The 15,484-nt window shown below is 38.8% G+C and overlaps 1 protein-coding gene and 1 long non-coding RNA gene across 5 annotated transcripts in view; one reads left to right on the plus strand and one right to left on the minus strand.

Moving 5' to 3' along the window:
- ZFYVE26 (zinc finger FYVE-type containing 26) overlaps positions 1-15,484 on the plus strand; it is a 45,995-nt gene that overhangs the window by 27,953 nt on the left and 2,558 nt on the right. For 2 of the 4 annotated variants that reach the window (XM_084519447.1, XM_084519449.1), the window contains exons 28-41: positions 1,799-1,956; positions 2,570-2,739; positions 3,647-3,675; positions 6,827-6,948; positions 7,040-7,260; positions 7,951-8,098; positions 9,195-9,404; positions 10,122-10,340; positions 11,223-11,420; positions 11,720-11,922; positions 12,707-12,848; positions 13,367-13,426; positions 13,741-13,923; positions 14,624-14,668. In XM_084519447.1, coding sequence (XP_084375573.1) covers positions 1,799-1,956; positions 2,570-2,739; positions 3,647-3,675; positions 6,827-6,948; positions 7,040-7,260; positions 7,951-8,098; positions 9,195-9,404; positions 10,122-10,340; positions 11,223-11,420; positions 11,720-11,922; positions 12,707-12,848; positions 13,367-13,426; positions 13,741-13,923; positions 14,624-14,668 — 2,108 coding nt within the window. The remainder of the gene's footprint in view (positions 1-1,798; positions 1,957-2,569; positions 2,740-3,646; positions 3,676-6,826; positions 6,949-7,039; positions 7,261-7,950; positions 8,099-9,194; positions 9,405-10,121; positions 10,341-11,222; positions 11,421-11,719; positions 11,923-12,706; positions 12,849-13,366; positions 13,427-13,740; positions 13,924-14,623; positions 14,669-15,484) is intronic. The other 2 variants (XM_084519448.1, XM_084519450.1) reach the window with 1 other exon arrangement.
- LOC311436906 lies at positions 144-5,945 on the minus strand. Its single transcript, XR_014693164.1, has 4 exons — positions 5,369-5,945; positions 5,114-5,271; positions 4,629-4,735; positions 144-614 (listed from the first exon to the last, which is right to left on the minus strand). It is a non-coding gene; the product is annotated as an uncharacterized lncRNA (long non-coding RNA).

Raw genomic sequence — 15,484 nt, forward strand, 5'->3', positions numbered from 1 at the left:
TTTTCTTTCAATTTGTTCTTTTTATCCCTTATCTATGTTTGAAGTGTGTACCACCACTAAGTAGTAACTTAGGTCATGTTTAATGCAGGTCTGTAGGTCTCTGTATTGGTGATTTGGGCCCAGTTAAAATAAGACATGAAGGAGAAGAGGAAGAGCATAGTTTTATTTTGTTTTTTTTTGGTAGATATCTACAAGATATCTCAAGAGTCAGCACACAAATCCATTTCAGGCACTGCAGGGGGAAAAACAAGTCTGAACAGAACACAGAGAACTGGATTATATCTGCAGGAAGAAGAAGGTTTATCTCTTTGTCAGATCTAGGTTGTAAGTGGATTAATGGTGCTGCAGGTTAATCTTCCTGTGTCTTGATTTCTGTGCTATCTTTGGATGTATAGGCAGAGCTTTTCTTGAAGCCCACTCGCTGTAGTGGTACTTCCTCTTTTTTTCTCATCTCTTTTTTTTCCTTAATTTTAACTTTGGTTTTCCAGTAGAAACCTCATCCTGTTGTCTATTTTCTTCTTTCAGTCCTTGAATTAATTTTTTTCTATAATCCCTTTTGTGACATGATGGAAGAGCACGCTTTGTTATTGTCTGAGAGGGCTCCACTCACAGTCCTCAAACACAAATAAATAGAAACAAAATAATTGAATCCAAGACAAGAATACTAGTGGCTTAAAAACAACCACAAATTCATTTGTAGGGTCCATTCTGCATCTAATGCAAGAGATGCACGCTTCAGAAGATACGTATTGTGAGAGATGCATAGTGTGTGCTCTCAGGAAATGACTAGCCAAGGGTATCCGCAGACCTCCAAGGCTGGTGATTCTCAGTGAGTGATGGGCCTGTGCTGTCCTGATCTCCTGTTCAGGGCTCTGAACTATTATCTGGTTATCTATCCTGAGCTGATGATTCTGCTTGTGCTGTATATGTGAGGTGACAGCGTGTCTTGGATTTGGCTGTGTAGCTCTTCGGTTTCTCTCCTAGTGGTCAGCTTAATATCTACACGTTGTTACAAAACCTGAGTGAATTGTTCTCTAATGTTCCTTTGCAATCCAGCATCCATTTGAATGAGTTAGCTTTACTGGAATGGAGTTTTTTTTCTTTATTTTAGTGTCCATGTACATAGAAGGTGGCTTGTAGGGCTGTAGAACTTTATAGTTAGCCTGAAGTGTAACTGGCTCACATCATATAAACCAAGAGTCTATCTACTGCTATAAATTTGATTCAATTAACATTTCTTTGGCAAGATCAAATAAGCTAAAGACCAAAGACTTAAGAACTGTTGCCTCTTTGAATTGATTTTACCAACAGTAGGTTTTAAAGCAGACCAGACAGGGAGGCATATTCTGTTGCTAGCAATGCCATATCTCTCCTGAGATAATAAAGAAAATTCTTAGTCTTCAGGAATGTCAACACTGGGCATCCTTAAGGTTCTATTTTATGCTATACCACTTATTTGGTATCCATATTCCTGAGTGTTTTCTTTCCCTCCTCCTTCAAGCTTATGGTACAAGTATGGATGTTGAAGTTATCTTATACTTCTCTAATTGTTGTGGTAAAGATGTACTAATAACTAAGTACTCTTGCTCATTAGTGTTGAAGTATTAGAAGCTTACAATCTTAGAGTTTTAGCTTATAGCATTTATACTCCTTACACAATGTTACTCTGCTATGTCTAGGTAAAAGATAATGGTAGTCTTGTGAGTCTTGATAAGTCTGTAGTGTTTTCTGGTATTCAAGACTCCATTAAACAGCTTAAATCCCTTTCCATGTTTGTCTTGTCCTGGCTTTTTTTAAGGTGTAACAGTATCTGCAAGTCCCAGAGAAAGAAGCTTGCAGCAAAATTTGTTTCCTCAGGAATTTGTGCCACCTGAAAAGCCTCCTCCAAAGCAAGAATGGATACCCGATGACACTGAAACAATATGTATGGTTTGCAAATCTGAACGCTTCACCATGGTAAGGAGCAAAAATTAGAACTGTAACCTTAATGTCAACAGTTGCTTGTAATATGTTTCGTAAAAGCCCTTAGCTACTTCAGCAAGTTTGCCTACATCAATGTAGGCTTGACAGGATTGCTAGTCTGCGGGTTTTTAACCATTAATTTCTATTCAGTGTAGCTGAGGAGACAAGCACCGCTTACCTGCTTTCACTGTGAAGTGGAAAAGATTGATTTTGATTTTTGCAGGTGTGCTGGCAGTCTTGTCTTATTGCTTAGAAGCAGTACTATTTCCTCAAAATGCCTGTTGCTTGTGAATTTGGAAGTGACTAAGGTAGTGTCAGAAAGAATCTACAGCTTCTGATTTTTCCAAGAGGCAGTCTAAATGTCGTGGTGACCAAAATAGGAACAACTTGAGTAGTGGAGAAAGTTGAAGACTGCAGCAAGTATATTAAACATGGGTGTCCATAGAAGGGAACTCTGGTAGTGAGAATCAATCATTTTATAGTTCTAAAAAGCTTCCTCATGTGTGCTGTGTCCTCTCATCAAGTGAAGTTTACTCATGAGTGGAGGCAAGTACAGGCGTGGACTTGGGTAAGTTCCTTCAGTTGCTTATTTGTGACTTGTGCTCAGTTTAACAGGCGTCATCACTGCAGGCGTTGTGGCAGGCTGGTGTGCAGTTCCTGCTCTACCAAGAAAATGGCAGTAGAAGCTTGTAGAGAAAATCCAGCTCGAGTATGTGATCAGTGCTATAGCTACTACAACAGAGATCATCTGCCTGGCTTGGTACATGACACAAGCACGTAAGTCTATTCTAGTTATCCTCAATTCCAAATTGACTGGATCTGTTGAACACAGTTGTTTTAATGCTACTCCCTAGTCCCTTGAGTGCGACTTCTTGAACCTTAGGTATTCAAAAGCAAGTTCTTGATGATTAGATAGCCTGTCTGAGATGAAAGCAACCAGATCGTGAAAATCTGTCAGCTGAGAATTGGATGGGGATTTGTGCATTGGTTAGGCCAACTGGTGAAAAGTGCAGCTGAAAAGAGTGAGCTTTACTATTTGTGATCCCATAAAGCCTGCTGATAGCGGTATCAGCTACAGCAGTATCAGGAGGCTTGCTAGGAATAGCAGTCTGAAAACAAACCTGAAAAAATAAGCAGTCACCTGTAGATAGATTAGCTTGATTCAGAATGGTTGCTTATGCTAGCAGATTAGGTCAGCAAAGCTTAGCTGTGAACTTGAATGCTACTAGTCATGTTTTAATTGCTTAAGTGTTTGTCTTTTTGTTTATACTCGCCCTATTTGTATTTAAAAAAAAAAAAAAAAAAGCTAAATCTTCCAGGTCAGAGACTTGGATCCCAAAAAAGTTACGTGAGTTCTGACATACTCTGTTACTGGGCAGTTCTTACCCTCAGCGTGTTTCATTATATGTGCGACAGCAAGTTATGTTACTATAGAAGGGTATGAGAATTAATCACTTAGTGTAGTTGAAATACAATATGTAGAGTCAGAATCTTGCACTTCCAGACAGCAGAGGGTGGGGACAAGGCAATGGGTTCGGAAGGGCAGGGAGAGAGACATGTTACATTTTTACAGTGCCTTTTTCTGGAAAGGCTAGCCATATTGATCCCTTTTCTTTAAAGTATGTTTTCCCCAGCATGGAAAGGCATGGACTAGGCGTAATGGCTCTTTCTCTCTTCATTCTAGCACAAAAGAAGATCAGGACCAAGTGGAAGGTAAGGAGTGGAATAGTATTAAAATGTGTTGTTGTTTTTTTTTTTAAAGTGCGTGATTACCAACGCAGTTAGAGATGGCAAGCTGCCATGCCTAGCTGTAGCTAAAGGTTGATCAAAACCTCAGTTAAAAAATATCAATGGTGTTCTTGCATGAGCAGTCTGAAATAAAGTATTCTAAACTTCTGTGAATGGGAAACTTGTGATTTAGGAGAAATGCCTGAGTCAATACTGAACAAGCAGTTTGGGGATTAATGTACTGGGAAAAAAAAAAAAAAAAACAGTTGGAGAAGGTACTTTGCATGCTAGAAATAGTCACTGAGAGGCTGTGGTAAGAGTAGGAATTACTAGTCCATTATAGAGCTGTACCGAGTGATGCTATTTTTACAGAGTGTTCTAGCACAGTCTGTAAAAAGTGGTACCTCTGAATACCACTGCAGTGTACTCTGATGTTTGATACCCCATTTTAGATTTAGCTAGGGGTAGCAAAGGATGAGGCTTTGCCCATGGGTCTGGTTGTAACCTGAGTTCCATTTCCTTTGCTGGCTGTATGAATATCAACTACTAATTTCTCTTTAGTGCTTCCATTTCCCCATCTAGCATCATAAGACTTGAGGAGCAATAACAAAACTTCATTTGACTTTTTTATTTTACCCTGACATTTTTCCTCAGATGGCATTTGTTGTTTGTTTCTTAAGTTGAGTGTTGGAAGTGATTCTGCAAAATTTTCTGATACTGAAAATAATACTAAAAATACTGAATAATACTGATGTATTATTCTGTTGGACCAAAATAGAGTTATTTCAAGTGCTTATAGCAGTAAGATAAAGCATGGAGGAAAATTCTGTATTTGTGCTACAAAACAAATGAGAATTAGTATTTTTCCCTACTTATCCCCTTTGAAGTTTGGACTATTTCAACATTTTTGCTGTTGACAGAAGTAGTTTTACTCTTACCTTTGCTGCAAAACTGATTCAGCTGTAAATTGGTTTGAGCTGATGCTTCTGATTAGATCCTTCTCTTCATTTGTGTTCTGTCTTTGTCTTGAGCTATAAGAGTTACCCTGGTGTGTAAGGATTGTTACAGTGGGCTTGCAGGATTTTGTAATACACAAGGACAGGGAGATTTTTGTTTCTCAAATTTCAAATTATTACAGTATTACAATTAATAATTATTAATTATTACAGTATTAATTATTGATATTATTCAGTATTACAAATTACTGAGAATTACTACTTTTAAAGCAAGTATAGCAAATGTATATCTATTACAGTTACTACAAAATCACTACTAATAAAGTATATATTACAAGTTAGATAGCAAAGCTAATAGTCTCATGATTAGTAACGTGTGTGTTTAGTTATATAACTACATTGAAATACACATATACACATGGCCAGTATACATAAATATTTCCAAGTGTACCCGGTATGGCACTCACCAAGCTACTTCCAGGAGGGAGGCCAATCAGCGATGGACCATGTCTTGCTTCAGAGCTGATCTCTGTCATGTAGTCAGCCACGTGTCCCTGGCAAGGGTCAGATCTGTCCAGATCCCATGCAGGGAAGTTCACCAAGGGCAAGTTCTCAGAGAGAAGCTCTGTTGAGGGTAGAAAGCAATTTTTATATCACTAGAGACATAAGGGGATATCACTGCCTGGATCACCCCGTAGATGTTGCTAATTTCTCTTTTTCACCTGGGATAGCCAATAGATTTTCTATGTTCTCAGAAGAATTTTTACTTTCGCAGACGGTTTTCCTGTTTTTCTAGCTACAGCAGCCAACAGCTGTTGCTGTTTCCTACTTTCTCAGTCTGCTTTCTACCTTTCCAGATAAGTTTGTTGTTGCAGTTTCTTCTTTTTGCATTTATGAGGGTATCTCAGAATGTCTGTGGTTCTCAGCTACTCAGCTGCACTTCAAGTATGCCAGCTTTACTTCTCAAGGATGCTCTGGATTCCTAGGCTAGCAGTTCCCAGACTGGCAGGCATTTCCTTCTGTCAGTATTTCAGCAAACATCATCTCCTGTTAGTATTTTTCCCATTATACCAAGGTTGCCCTTATGGCTGCTCCCATTGCTTTCTTGCTTTGGTTCCAGCATTCCTACCCGTCGCTGGACCCATATCACTGTCTGGATGAGTGAATCAGAACATGTGTAGAGGGAGAGTGTTGTATCGGGCTGCTTTTCTAGCTTTTGTGTTGGAACTGTGAATACATCTTACCAAATCTTCTCAGACCTGGTTTGTTTTAATTATTCCACTCTCCATTTCAATTTAGAAATAGTTTTTTTCTTTTTTCTTTTTTTTTTTTTAGTTCACAGTACAGCTCTAGAATTATTCACCACTCTAACAATTCTTCTGTGAGCTCTAGAACAGTAAGTTTTTTGTTTTTTAGCTCAGTTTCAAAGTAGAACCAAGAATATAATGATACTTATTTACATAATCTTTTGTTCAGTATCAGGTACGAGATGACAAATGATACTACTGTACTACAGTATCTGGGTTGCTAATTTCAAAACAAAATTTCGTTAACCTTGTGTACAGAAAGTCTTTCCACAGCAATGTCTTCTGTTGAATTTTTTGATCAAAACTCTAATTTTCTGCCGTACTATTTCATATGAAAACTTAATACACAAGTTAGCTCATCTTTTCAATATCTTATCTTAAAGTTGCTGGACAGTATGTTCAAATAACTTGAATTCTCAAAAGAAGATACAGGCAGATAAGTAAACTTGGCTTTTCTCTTGCACCTGGTTCTTCAGTTTCCCTTGTTAGCTGTAACCTATAGGTCACTTATTGCTATTTCCCTCCTGATCAGAAGTGTTTAATACTCATCTGAGAGAAGACGAAAGAGGAAAGAGTGCTTTGATGTCCTGTAGGATAAAGATTGGTTAACTATTTGAAGACATGTTACTGGAGCCAGGTTTTGGTGAAAGGATGTTGGTGATAGAGTTTAGGTACTGTTTGGTAGCCTGCTGAGGAATGAAAATGTTTCTTTAATGTATGCACTAGACAAATGATATTTACAGGAATTGGTACAATGAGAGCATCACAGATGATTGTTTTAAGACTGTGGGACTACTCTGCATCATGCGGCTTTAGCCAGGTTTGTTGCTACTCGCACAATGATTCTACCTGTTCTTTCCTTCCTGGCTGCAGAAACTGCTAATAATGAATATTCCACAGTGGTGCGAATACCCAAGGCAACTGAGCTTGAATGGATTTTTTCCCTGAATGAAGAGGAAAATGAAACTGTACGCAGTGAATTTTATTATGAACAGGTGAGGTCTGGAGAAAGAGGGTCCAGTATAAGCAGTTCCCTGGAGAAATACCTCAATATTCACATTTGTCTGTCTTTCCTCAATTTGTCAGGCTCCCAGCTCTTCCTTGTGTATTGCCATCCTTAGCCTGCACAGCAACAGTATAGTGTGTGGCCACCAGCTGATAGAGCACTGCTGCAAACTGTCCCAAGGGCTCACTAATCCTGAAGTAGATGCTGGACTCCTTATGGACATCATGAAACAGTTACTCTTCAGTGCCAAAATGATGTTTGTAAAAGCTGGAAGGAGCCAGGATCTAGCTCTCTGTGACAGGTGATTTATCAGATACTCACTAGGATGTATTGTCAAGATCATTGTCTCCACTAGGGAGTGGAGGGCGGGAGGGTTGCTTTGTGATTGTGCTGTGGACACCTTAAACAGGAAGAGAATTAGTGTAAGTAAGAATTATTGCATAGTGTAAGTAAGAATAGTGTAATAGCTCAAGTGATAGAAATTCAACTAATACGACTATGTAATAATTACTGAGAAAATTCTTAGAGTAGGAGAAATAATTCACAATAATTGAAGTAAGTATTTTACTTCTACTGTTGTGGTGGTTTTTTGTTTGCTTGGTTGGTTGGTTTTTGTTTGCATCCAGCCTGTATTTCAGTATAGGATTTTAAATCTGTACTTCCTGAGAAACAGCATATTATTCTTTCTTCAGACTTTGTCCGACAGGGCTGTAAGTGACAGGAGCAATGTATAAATTTCAAACATACAATTTTGATTTTGTAACTTTAGTTGGTGTCTGCAGTCAGCATCTGCCAGTGCTCCATTGAATGTTGAGAAGAAAAGAGAGCCTCAGTAAGATAGAAGAACAGATAGAGAAACCTGGTGTACTTGGTAATTTAGGACACGCTGTTCTAAGAGTTGTCTTTGACATAAGTTTTTTTTAAGATTCTTAGTGCATATGATAATAGTGGAAGTGTATGTATTTGTTTAACCTCCTTTGTTTTCTCCTAGCTATATCAGCAAAGTGGATGTGTTGAATATTTTGGTTGCTGCTGCCTACCGTCCAGTGCCATCTTTGGATCAGATTCTTCTTCCCGCAGCAGTAACAAGATTAAGAAATCGGCTTTTGGAAGCAGAGTACTATCAACTAGCTATAGAGGTAATGATAATAGAAGGATGTGAATATTAATCTTTCTGTGGTGGCTTTTGTTTTTCTCTTTCTTGAGTTTAGATGGATGTGGTATGTGAAATGGACAATATTTAAACTGTTACAAACTGGGAATAAGTTTTTAAACAATGAAAACAATCTTATCTGAACATTGGGGAAAAAAAGCTTCTGAGAAGGAAGATGTATTCTGCTGTGGAGCAATCTGCTTAGGGAAGGACAGGGGCCTTGTTTTCTGATACAATTAAAATGGGGATGGACTAACTGCCAGACAGTCATGATGGGGAAGAATGTTACATCCAGAAGAAGGGCTGAGGCATACTTTGTGGCAGGATTTTCTCTGAAGCTTGTATGTTTGGTTTTATTTGTCCGTAATATCACAGAAGATTTTAATAAGGCAACTTTAACAACTATTTACTTGGAAAAGAGCAATGGTGGCAAATTTGTCTATCAGAGCTCATGTGGTTTATCTTCCATTCTGTTCCTGCTCCTGGTATTTCACAAGCCTGTTTATGACATTGCAGTTTGTAGGAAGAGGATTATGATGCTGCAAAATGTATTAGGATTTTTAAGGGTAATAAGTAGCAGAAATAAGTAACGTATTTGATTAAAAAGTGTTAATGTTTAAAGGCAGGTGATAGACTAAAGAAAATCAGGAATAAATATGATCAGCAGAGTTTTATGAAGTAAAAAAAAAAATATATATCCTGGCAGTTCATGGGGCATTTGCTATTGTTTTGTTTTTTTAAACCACAAACCCAATGAATTTTATTATGTAAAGATCATTTGCCTTATGACATCTTCACATCAGGAACAGATTTTTTGTAAGGTTTAAAACTGCGGAATTGAAATTTCCCAGAATTGTGACTGCTTAAACGTGTGCAATAAAAACATGGATTTGGAGATCGTGGGTGTTTCAGTAGCTGGCATTTTGTGCCAGTAACCTACAAATAATCAGCATGTCATTTTTTGTTTGTTTTAATGGGAAATGCAGTTCAGGAAGTGAAAGGTCACAGTCTCCAATAAGCTAGCTTTCCTATTTTCTGCACTGGGACTGTATTGTAATATTAACAAATTATTTTGAATTTAGGTTTCTACAAAATCTGGCTTGGATCCAAGTGGAGCATGGCATGCCTGGGGCATGGCTTGTCTTAAAGCTGGAAATTTAAGTTCAGCAAGAGAGAAGTTTAACCGGTGTTTAAAGCCACCTGTGGATCTAAACCAGCTGAACCATGGTTCAAGGCTTGTCCAGGATGTGATACAATACCTGGAGTCCACAGTGAAGCCCGTACTCATTGCGGTAAGGGTCTTCTATTCTGTCTACTGTGAAAGGCTATGGCGAATCCAAGTATTGATGCTTTAATACACATCTTAAAGCAATGCAGGAGAAAATAGCGGATATCAGGTTTTTCTTCTTCTGTCATGATTGCTTACTGCAAATTGAATATTGGTGAGAAGTTCAGTAGCTGCTTCCTCACAGTGAATTGGTGGCCGAGTGCCAGATCATAGTGTTGTTTTTTTCCTCTAGTAACTTAGAAGATATTCAAAGCTGAGGTTAAAAATGTGATCTCAATTTTTCCCTTGGCAGAAAACACTACTACACAGTTTGGAGTTATTTCTGGAAGTTCTGATTAGGTACACCAAAAAAAGACTCTTAGTACTAAGTAAATACGAAATCATAATGGTGAAAGACCTCTTACTCCTAAGTATTCTAGGAGAATATAAAAGCCTGCTTGAATTAGGTTATTGAAGTAGCTGCTGGAGTGTTTTGTTTAATAAACAAGCCTCCCATCTGTCCCTGAAAACAGAGCTGTGCTAGTCATGAGAACATTTAATGTCCCTGATAGCAGAGTTTCAACCTAGTTTGTGTAAAAAGTCCTCCTAGAGACTAACCCCTCCAAAACGATGACTATTTTAAAAACAAGAACGAAAAAGCTTCAAGGCTGGGTGACAAGGTCTAATTGAAAAAAAAAATTCTCTTCTTAGCCCTCACCTATCACTGATTCTGTTTTAACAGCAGGATGATGATTACTTTGCCACGTTGAGGGAACTTGAAGCGACATTGAGAACGAGAAGTCTCTCTCTGGAGATGATGTGTGAGGGGAAGGTCCAACACAACAGCTACTATCAGGAGTGCTTGTTCTATTTACATAGTTACGGTACTAATCTGGCAATAATAAGCTTTTACATGAGACATGATTGTATGAGAGAAGCACTGCTTCACTTGTTAAATAAGGTGAGTAATCCAGTTTGCCGTCACTTAAAACTAAATTTGAAAAACAGCTTAAGAGGGCTTCAAGGCCAGTCAAGATGGTAATGAGCATCCCTGTGTTTTTCTGCACAGTAGTTTTCCAGTGTCCTGAATGTTATCACACACCGTCCAGTGAATGACAAGAATTCAGTGACATGGAAAAATAACGTTGATCTTTACATCTTGTGTTTAATCTCTCTTCCTCATTGTGCTGAAACTGGCTTCTAGAGAAAAGGAAAAAGTTATTTTCTTTCTTTTGTAGAGCCACTGTATCAACACTGTTTTGTCTTTTTACTATAAAGCTGAAAATCTGCAGAGAGAGAAGATTCTTGAATTCCAACACGGTGATGGCTTTAGACAGTTCATCACAGTTGCCTTAAGTACATGATGTATGAGGAGGGTGACAAGGAGTTTTTTCAGCTTGAAGAAGAGAGCAGGCAAGGGAAGACCTATGTGCTGATTTCAATTACTGAGTGGGTGATTATGGACAGAATGGATTCAGGCTTATTTCATGTGCACAGTAAAAGAGGCAACGGACGCAATTTGGAGCAAGGGTAGTTCCAGATGAATGTAAGGAAAATGTGTTCTGTTTTGTTTTGTTTTGCATTGGGCTCAGGATGTTTAGACTGGGAACTAGGTCCCAGAGAGGCTGCTGAATCGCCCTACTTGGTAATACTCAGAATGTAGGGTGGGCCTAGAGAGGTCACTCTTTGAGTGAGGGTTTGAAACACATGACCTCCAGAGATCACTTCCCTCTAAATTATCTGTCAATTCTATGATCTCTGTCACTCAATACTACTTTTGTATGAGGAAAATCTACATGCCACGGCTGCTTTGTTTCAGGCTACTTTTCTGGTGTTTGTGTAGGAATCCCCATCAGAAGTGTTCATTGAAGGGATCTTCATTCCAAGCTATGAAAGTGGAAAACTGCATATGTTGGAGAACTTGCTGGAAACTATTGATCCAGGATTGGAGAGCTGGGGTATCTACTTGATTGCAGCCTGCAAATACTTGCAGAGGAAGAACTACTACCACATTCTGTATGAGCTACAACAGTTCATGAAGGTAAAATGAGAAATGTTGAATGCTGTCAGACTTTTGGTTATTTACTTTGCTGTAAATCTGCATGGTGGACAAGTATATTTTTGCTACTTTCCAATCCTGAAAGACAGATGGGAAGGCCTGGACTGACTGCAGCTGACCTGCTGTGTGTTTCTGTGATGGATCTGGCACATTGCAGTAGCTTAACTATTGCTTTAAAGAAAACAGAGCATTGCCTGCTTTGTGTGAACACTTTATAGAGACAAGGATTAGAGAAGGTGGTTTACTCTGATCCATCTTAGTGTTGGATATATTTCTTCTAGGATCATGTTCGTGCTGCTATGACCTGCATTAGATTTTTCACTCATGGAGCAAAGTCATACACTGAACTGGGAGGCAAACAAACATGGCTTGTAAAGATTAAGGACCATCTCAAAGTCTACCTGCAGGAGGTCTCGAGAAGTTCAGGAAGGAAAAAAATGGTATTCACATTTCGGAAGAAAATGTCTGCTGCAGATGTGTCAAGGTATGTATAAACAACAAGCTAAGTTATGGGAAAGAGGAAATTTCAGCTGTTTGTCTTTTCTTAATAGTTGTTTGGACTGAGTTTAGCTAACACATACTAGGGGGCCCTGACTAAGATCTGTCCAGCTAGTTGCAAGTATAGGATTCCCATTACTTTTTCCCCCAGCTACGCAGAAGATGAGCGATTATTTTTACTAAACAATCTAGTCTATCATCTACCTTTCTTCAATTTAAAGAAGAAATCAAACAAAAAAAAACATTCCATGCATAGACAGTTATATTCAGCTGGCTATATTTGTTTGAATTGTAATTCAACTGTATACAAGTTACAGGCTTCAGTATTAACTGAATCCTTATGTTCAAAGAATGAAATTGTAAATCTAGCCATTTATCTTTTGTACTTCGGCTCTTATATCTTGATTTTCTTTTTTTTTTTTTCTTTCATATTTTTTAGGCTAGAAATTAAGTTAAAGTTGGGGGGAGGGAGTGGGTATAAAGAGATGAAAAAGAGAGAGCAGATACTTATTTGGGATTCAGACTTTCTGGATCACTCTTCAGAACAATGCAAATAAGGCTCACCTGCAGCTTTCATTTGCTGAGTGCACAAATCTAAAAAGAACCACATTGCTGTAGGTTTGGCTACATGAAAAACAATGCAATAGTAACTAAAATAATTACTGTTTGGAAATGCATGTATTTGAAATATATTCAAGGAAGTAGTAAGTTTATATGAACAGTAATTGACACTTAGTTTCAAAATCGAGTGTTTTGTTTTTCCTGCCTAGGCACATCAATACAGTTGATCTGCAGATGGAAGTAACTAAGTTCTTGCATCGATGTGAGATCTCAGGAACCTCTCAAATGACAGGTTCCTCCCTGCCCACTCTCTTCGGAAACAATAGCATGAAAATGGACGTTGCTTGCAAGGTACTTACTGCTATTTAGAACACAGCTTTATTTTTCGTCAGCAATACTAATGTGATGTAGAGGTTGAAACATTTTATGGTTGGAGCAACATATGGTACTATTCATGGGCAAGTTACTTGTGCGTGTATACAACCTACAGTTAATGAAAAAGTAGTGTTTTTCCTCAAAGTAGCAGAGAATACCTAAGAACCTGGAGCTTCTGTGCTCAAAATTCAAACTTTCAGAGGTGGAGGATCCCTCCTGTGTTTTGAAGCATGGCAAATAATGCTGCCATTGTAACCCTTCTTAACTTCAGCCCACCTTCATCTCTAGCTTACCCAGTGTTCCATAGTGAATCAATGTGACAACAGACCCCATATTTGCTCTACTTCTTGTTGGGATGGTGTTGTTTTCTGTTGAAATGATGTGTTGTCTTCTGGACTCTAGGCAAAATCCAGAAATGCAAGCATTATTATTTAACAATATGTCACAAAAAAGGAACATGCATCCTCAAACTCGTCTGATGCCTCTCTTTTCAGGTCATGTTGGAAGGCAAAAACATTGAGGAGGGATTTGGGATTGCCTTCAGAGTCCTTCAGGTATGGAAAAATCTGGTAGAACTACTACTATTACTAAAGAACCTAGTGCAAAGAACAGTAGTTTAAGCAAAAGATTTTTGCCAAAGGTCTTTCAATCCACAAAATGGAAAATCTCTTATGAGAGAGGTCACTAGTTCAAGTCTTAAACATAAGTAAGTTGCAAGAGCAATTTACTTATGTTTATATGATTCTATGCGCAAGAGCATAGTGTGGTATTTTGTCTTCAGCAGAGATTATCTCAGTCGTGTAGAGTCCCTTTGAGAAAACCTGCTGAGGATGTTTAACATGTTGCTCTGGTGTTCAACTGACTCTAGGACTTCCAGCTGGAGGCTACAGAAGTGTACAGCAAAGTGGCCAAGCAGCTGGTGAAGCAGCAGAAGTACAGTGAGATCCGGCAGCTCCTCAAGTGTGTCAGTGAGTCTGGAGTGGCAGCCAAAAATGATGGGGATAACATTATCCTAAACTGTCTAAATGAATTCAAGAACATACCTGCTGAGGTAATTATATTCTGCATTATGTCCTTTTGAAGTAATGTGGGTAGATTCAATACAGGCTACAGGGACACCATCCTGTGCTGCTCTTCTAGTAGTATCTTCAAATATTCTGGCTCTGTACTGCATGCATTGTTTAAAGGTGGGAGTGTGTATTTTCCTTCCTTAAGCTAGCTCCTTTGAGAGGAGATGATAGCCTACCCTGCACTTCCCAAATGAGAACCCACGGCAGGGAGAGAATCTTTTCCTGACAGGACCCTGCTAAATGCTCCTGACTTGGGTGGGAGGTGTTCCCTGCAGTGAAAATTCCTTTGCTAACATGGAGGGTATGTGGAGATAGACCTGCTGCCTCCACTGGAAACAACTTTAAGATTCCCTTTACCTACCACAGTGTCTTTTCCATCCTTGTGAAGAAAGCGGATGTCTCCTAGCCTGACTAATAGAGCTTGGTAGAGGACAAGAGATTGACCTCTTAGTGTTCTTTAGGGATACCCCACAGACAAGGCAGGTAGAAGAAAGCTGTGGTAAAGGGAGGAATTGGACTTTGTATTTTCTGTGTGTACAGTTGTAGTGGTTGGTGTCATGTAAACATTTAGCTGTGACCTCAGCAGCCCTTCCTCTTGGCAGAGGTTTGGTCCGTGAAGGAGTGAAGGTTTGCAAACAGTAGTCACTGAATGTGAACACCTTTTTCCTTCTTCGGATACAGGATCTGGATAATCTGATCCAGGATATGGACAGTGATGAAAACAAGGTACGTATAAGCACAGTAAAGGAACTCCTTTAGCAGAAGCTGAACAGCCCAGTCTTGGTCTGAAGGCATTGTGCTCTCTTCCAGCATCTTCTCTCTCATCCTCACCCAAGTCAAAGTTTTGATGGCCACTTCCTAGATAGTAGAAATCAGTGAGTTGGTTAAGGCTGTGGTGATTGAGTGTAGAGCTGTGAGATGAAGATACCGATTGATGTTATCCTTATTAATTCATTGATAGTCCTTGGGGTGAGAGCTAGGCATTTGTAATAATGGGAAGAAAAGTATTTCGGAGATACCTTTAAGGTGGCCATTTCAGCTTATCATTCTTTCAGGATTATACTGTTTTTATTGTGATGGGAGTTAATAAAACTTCTCCCATTCTGTTATACACTTTTTCTCTTAGAGGAAATGAGGCCTGAACTACTTGTTTTTTGTTAGCTTAAATACCAGCCTGCCAAGCCCCCGCAGAGTCACTCTCTGTGAACTCTGGATGCATGTTTGTAGATGAAGAGACTGTGGTTCAGAGTTGCACTGTCATAGATCCTGAGGGGCATAATTAGGAATACAATCTAAAAATTTGTGACTTCTCTGTCTTGCTCCAAGTGACAGACTCAGTGTTTTATGTGGATTGAAAAATGGGCTTTTAGATCTGCCTTTTATGCAAGATTTGGTACTGAAATATATTAGCTCTTCTAGAAGAACAATAGAAGAGCAGTACAAGAAAATGACTCTTTTATAATCTTTCTCATGGGGATATGGTAACTTAATGCACAAACTAGGATTATTAATGTTGATTTCATGGTGATACCGTAAAGGACT

This window comes from Aythya ferina (genome assembly GCF_964211825.1).
Source record: "Aythya ferina genome assembly, chromosome: 5".
Taxonomy (NCBI): Eukaryota; Metazoa; Chordata; class Aves; order Anseriformes; family Anatidae; genus Aythya; species Aythya ferina.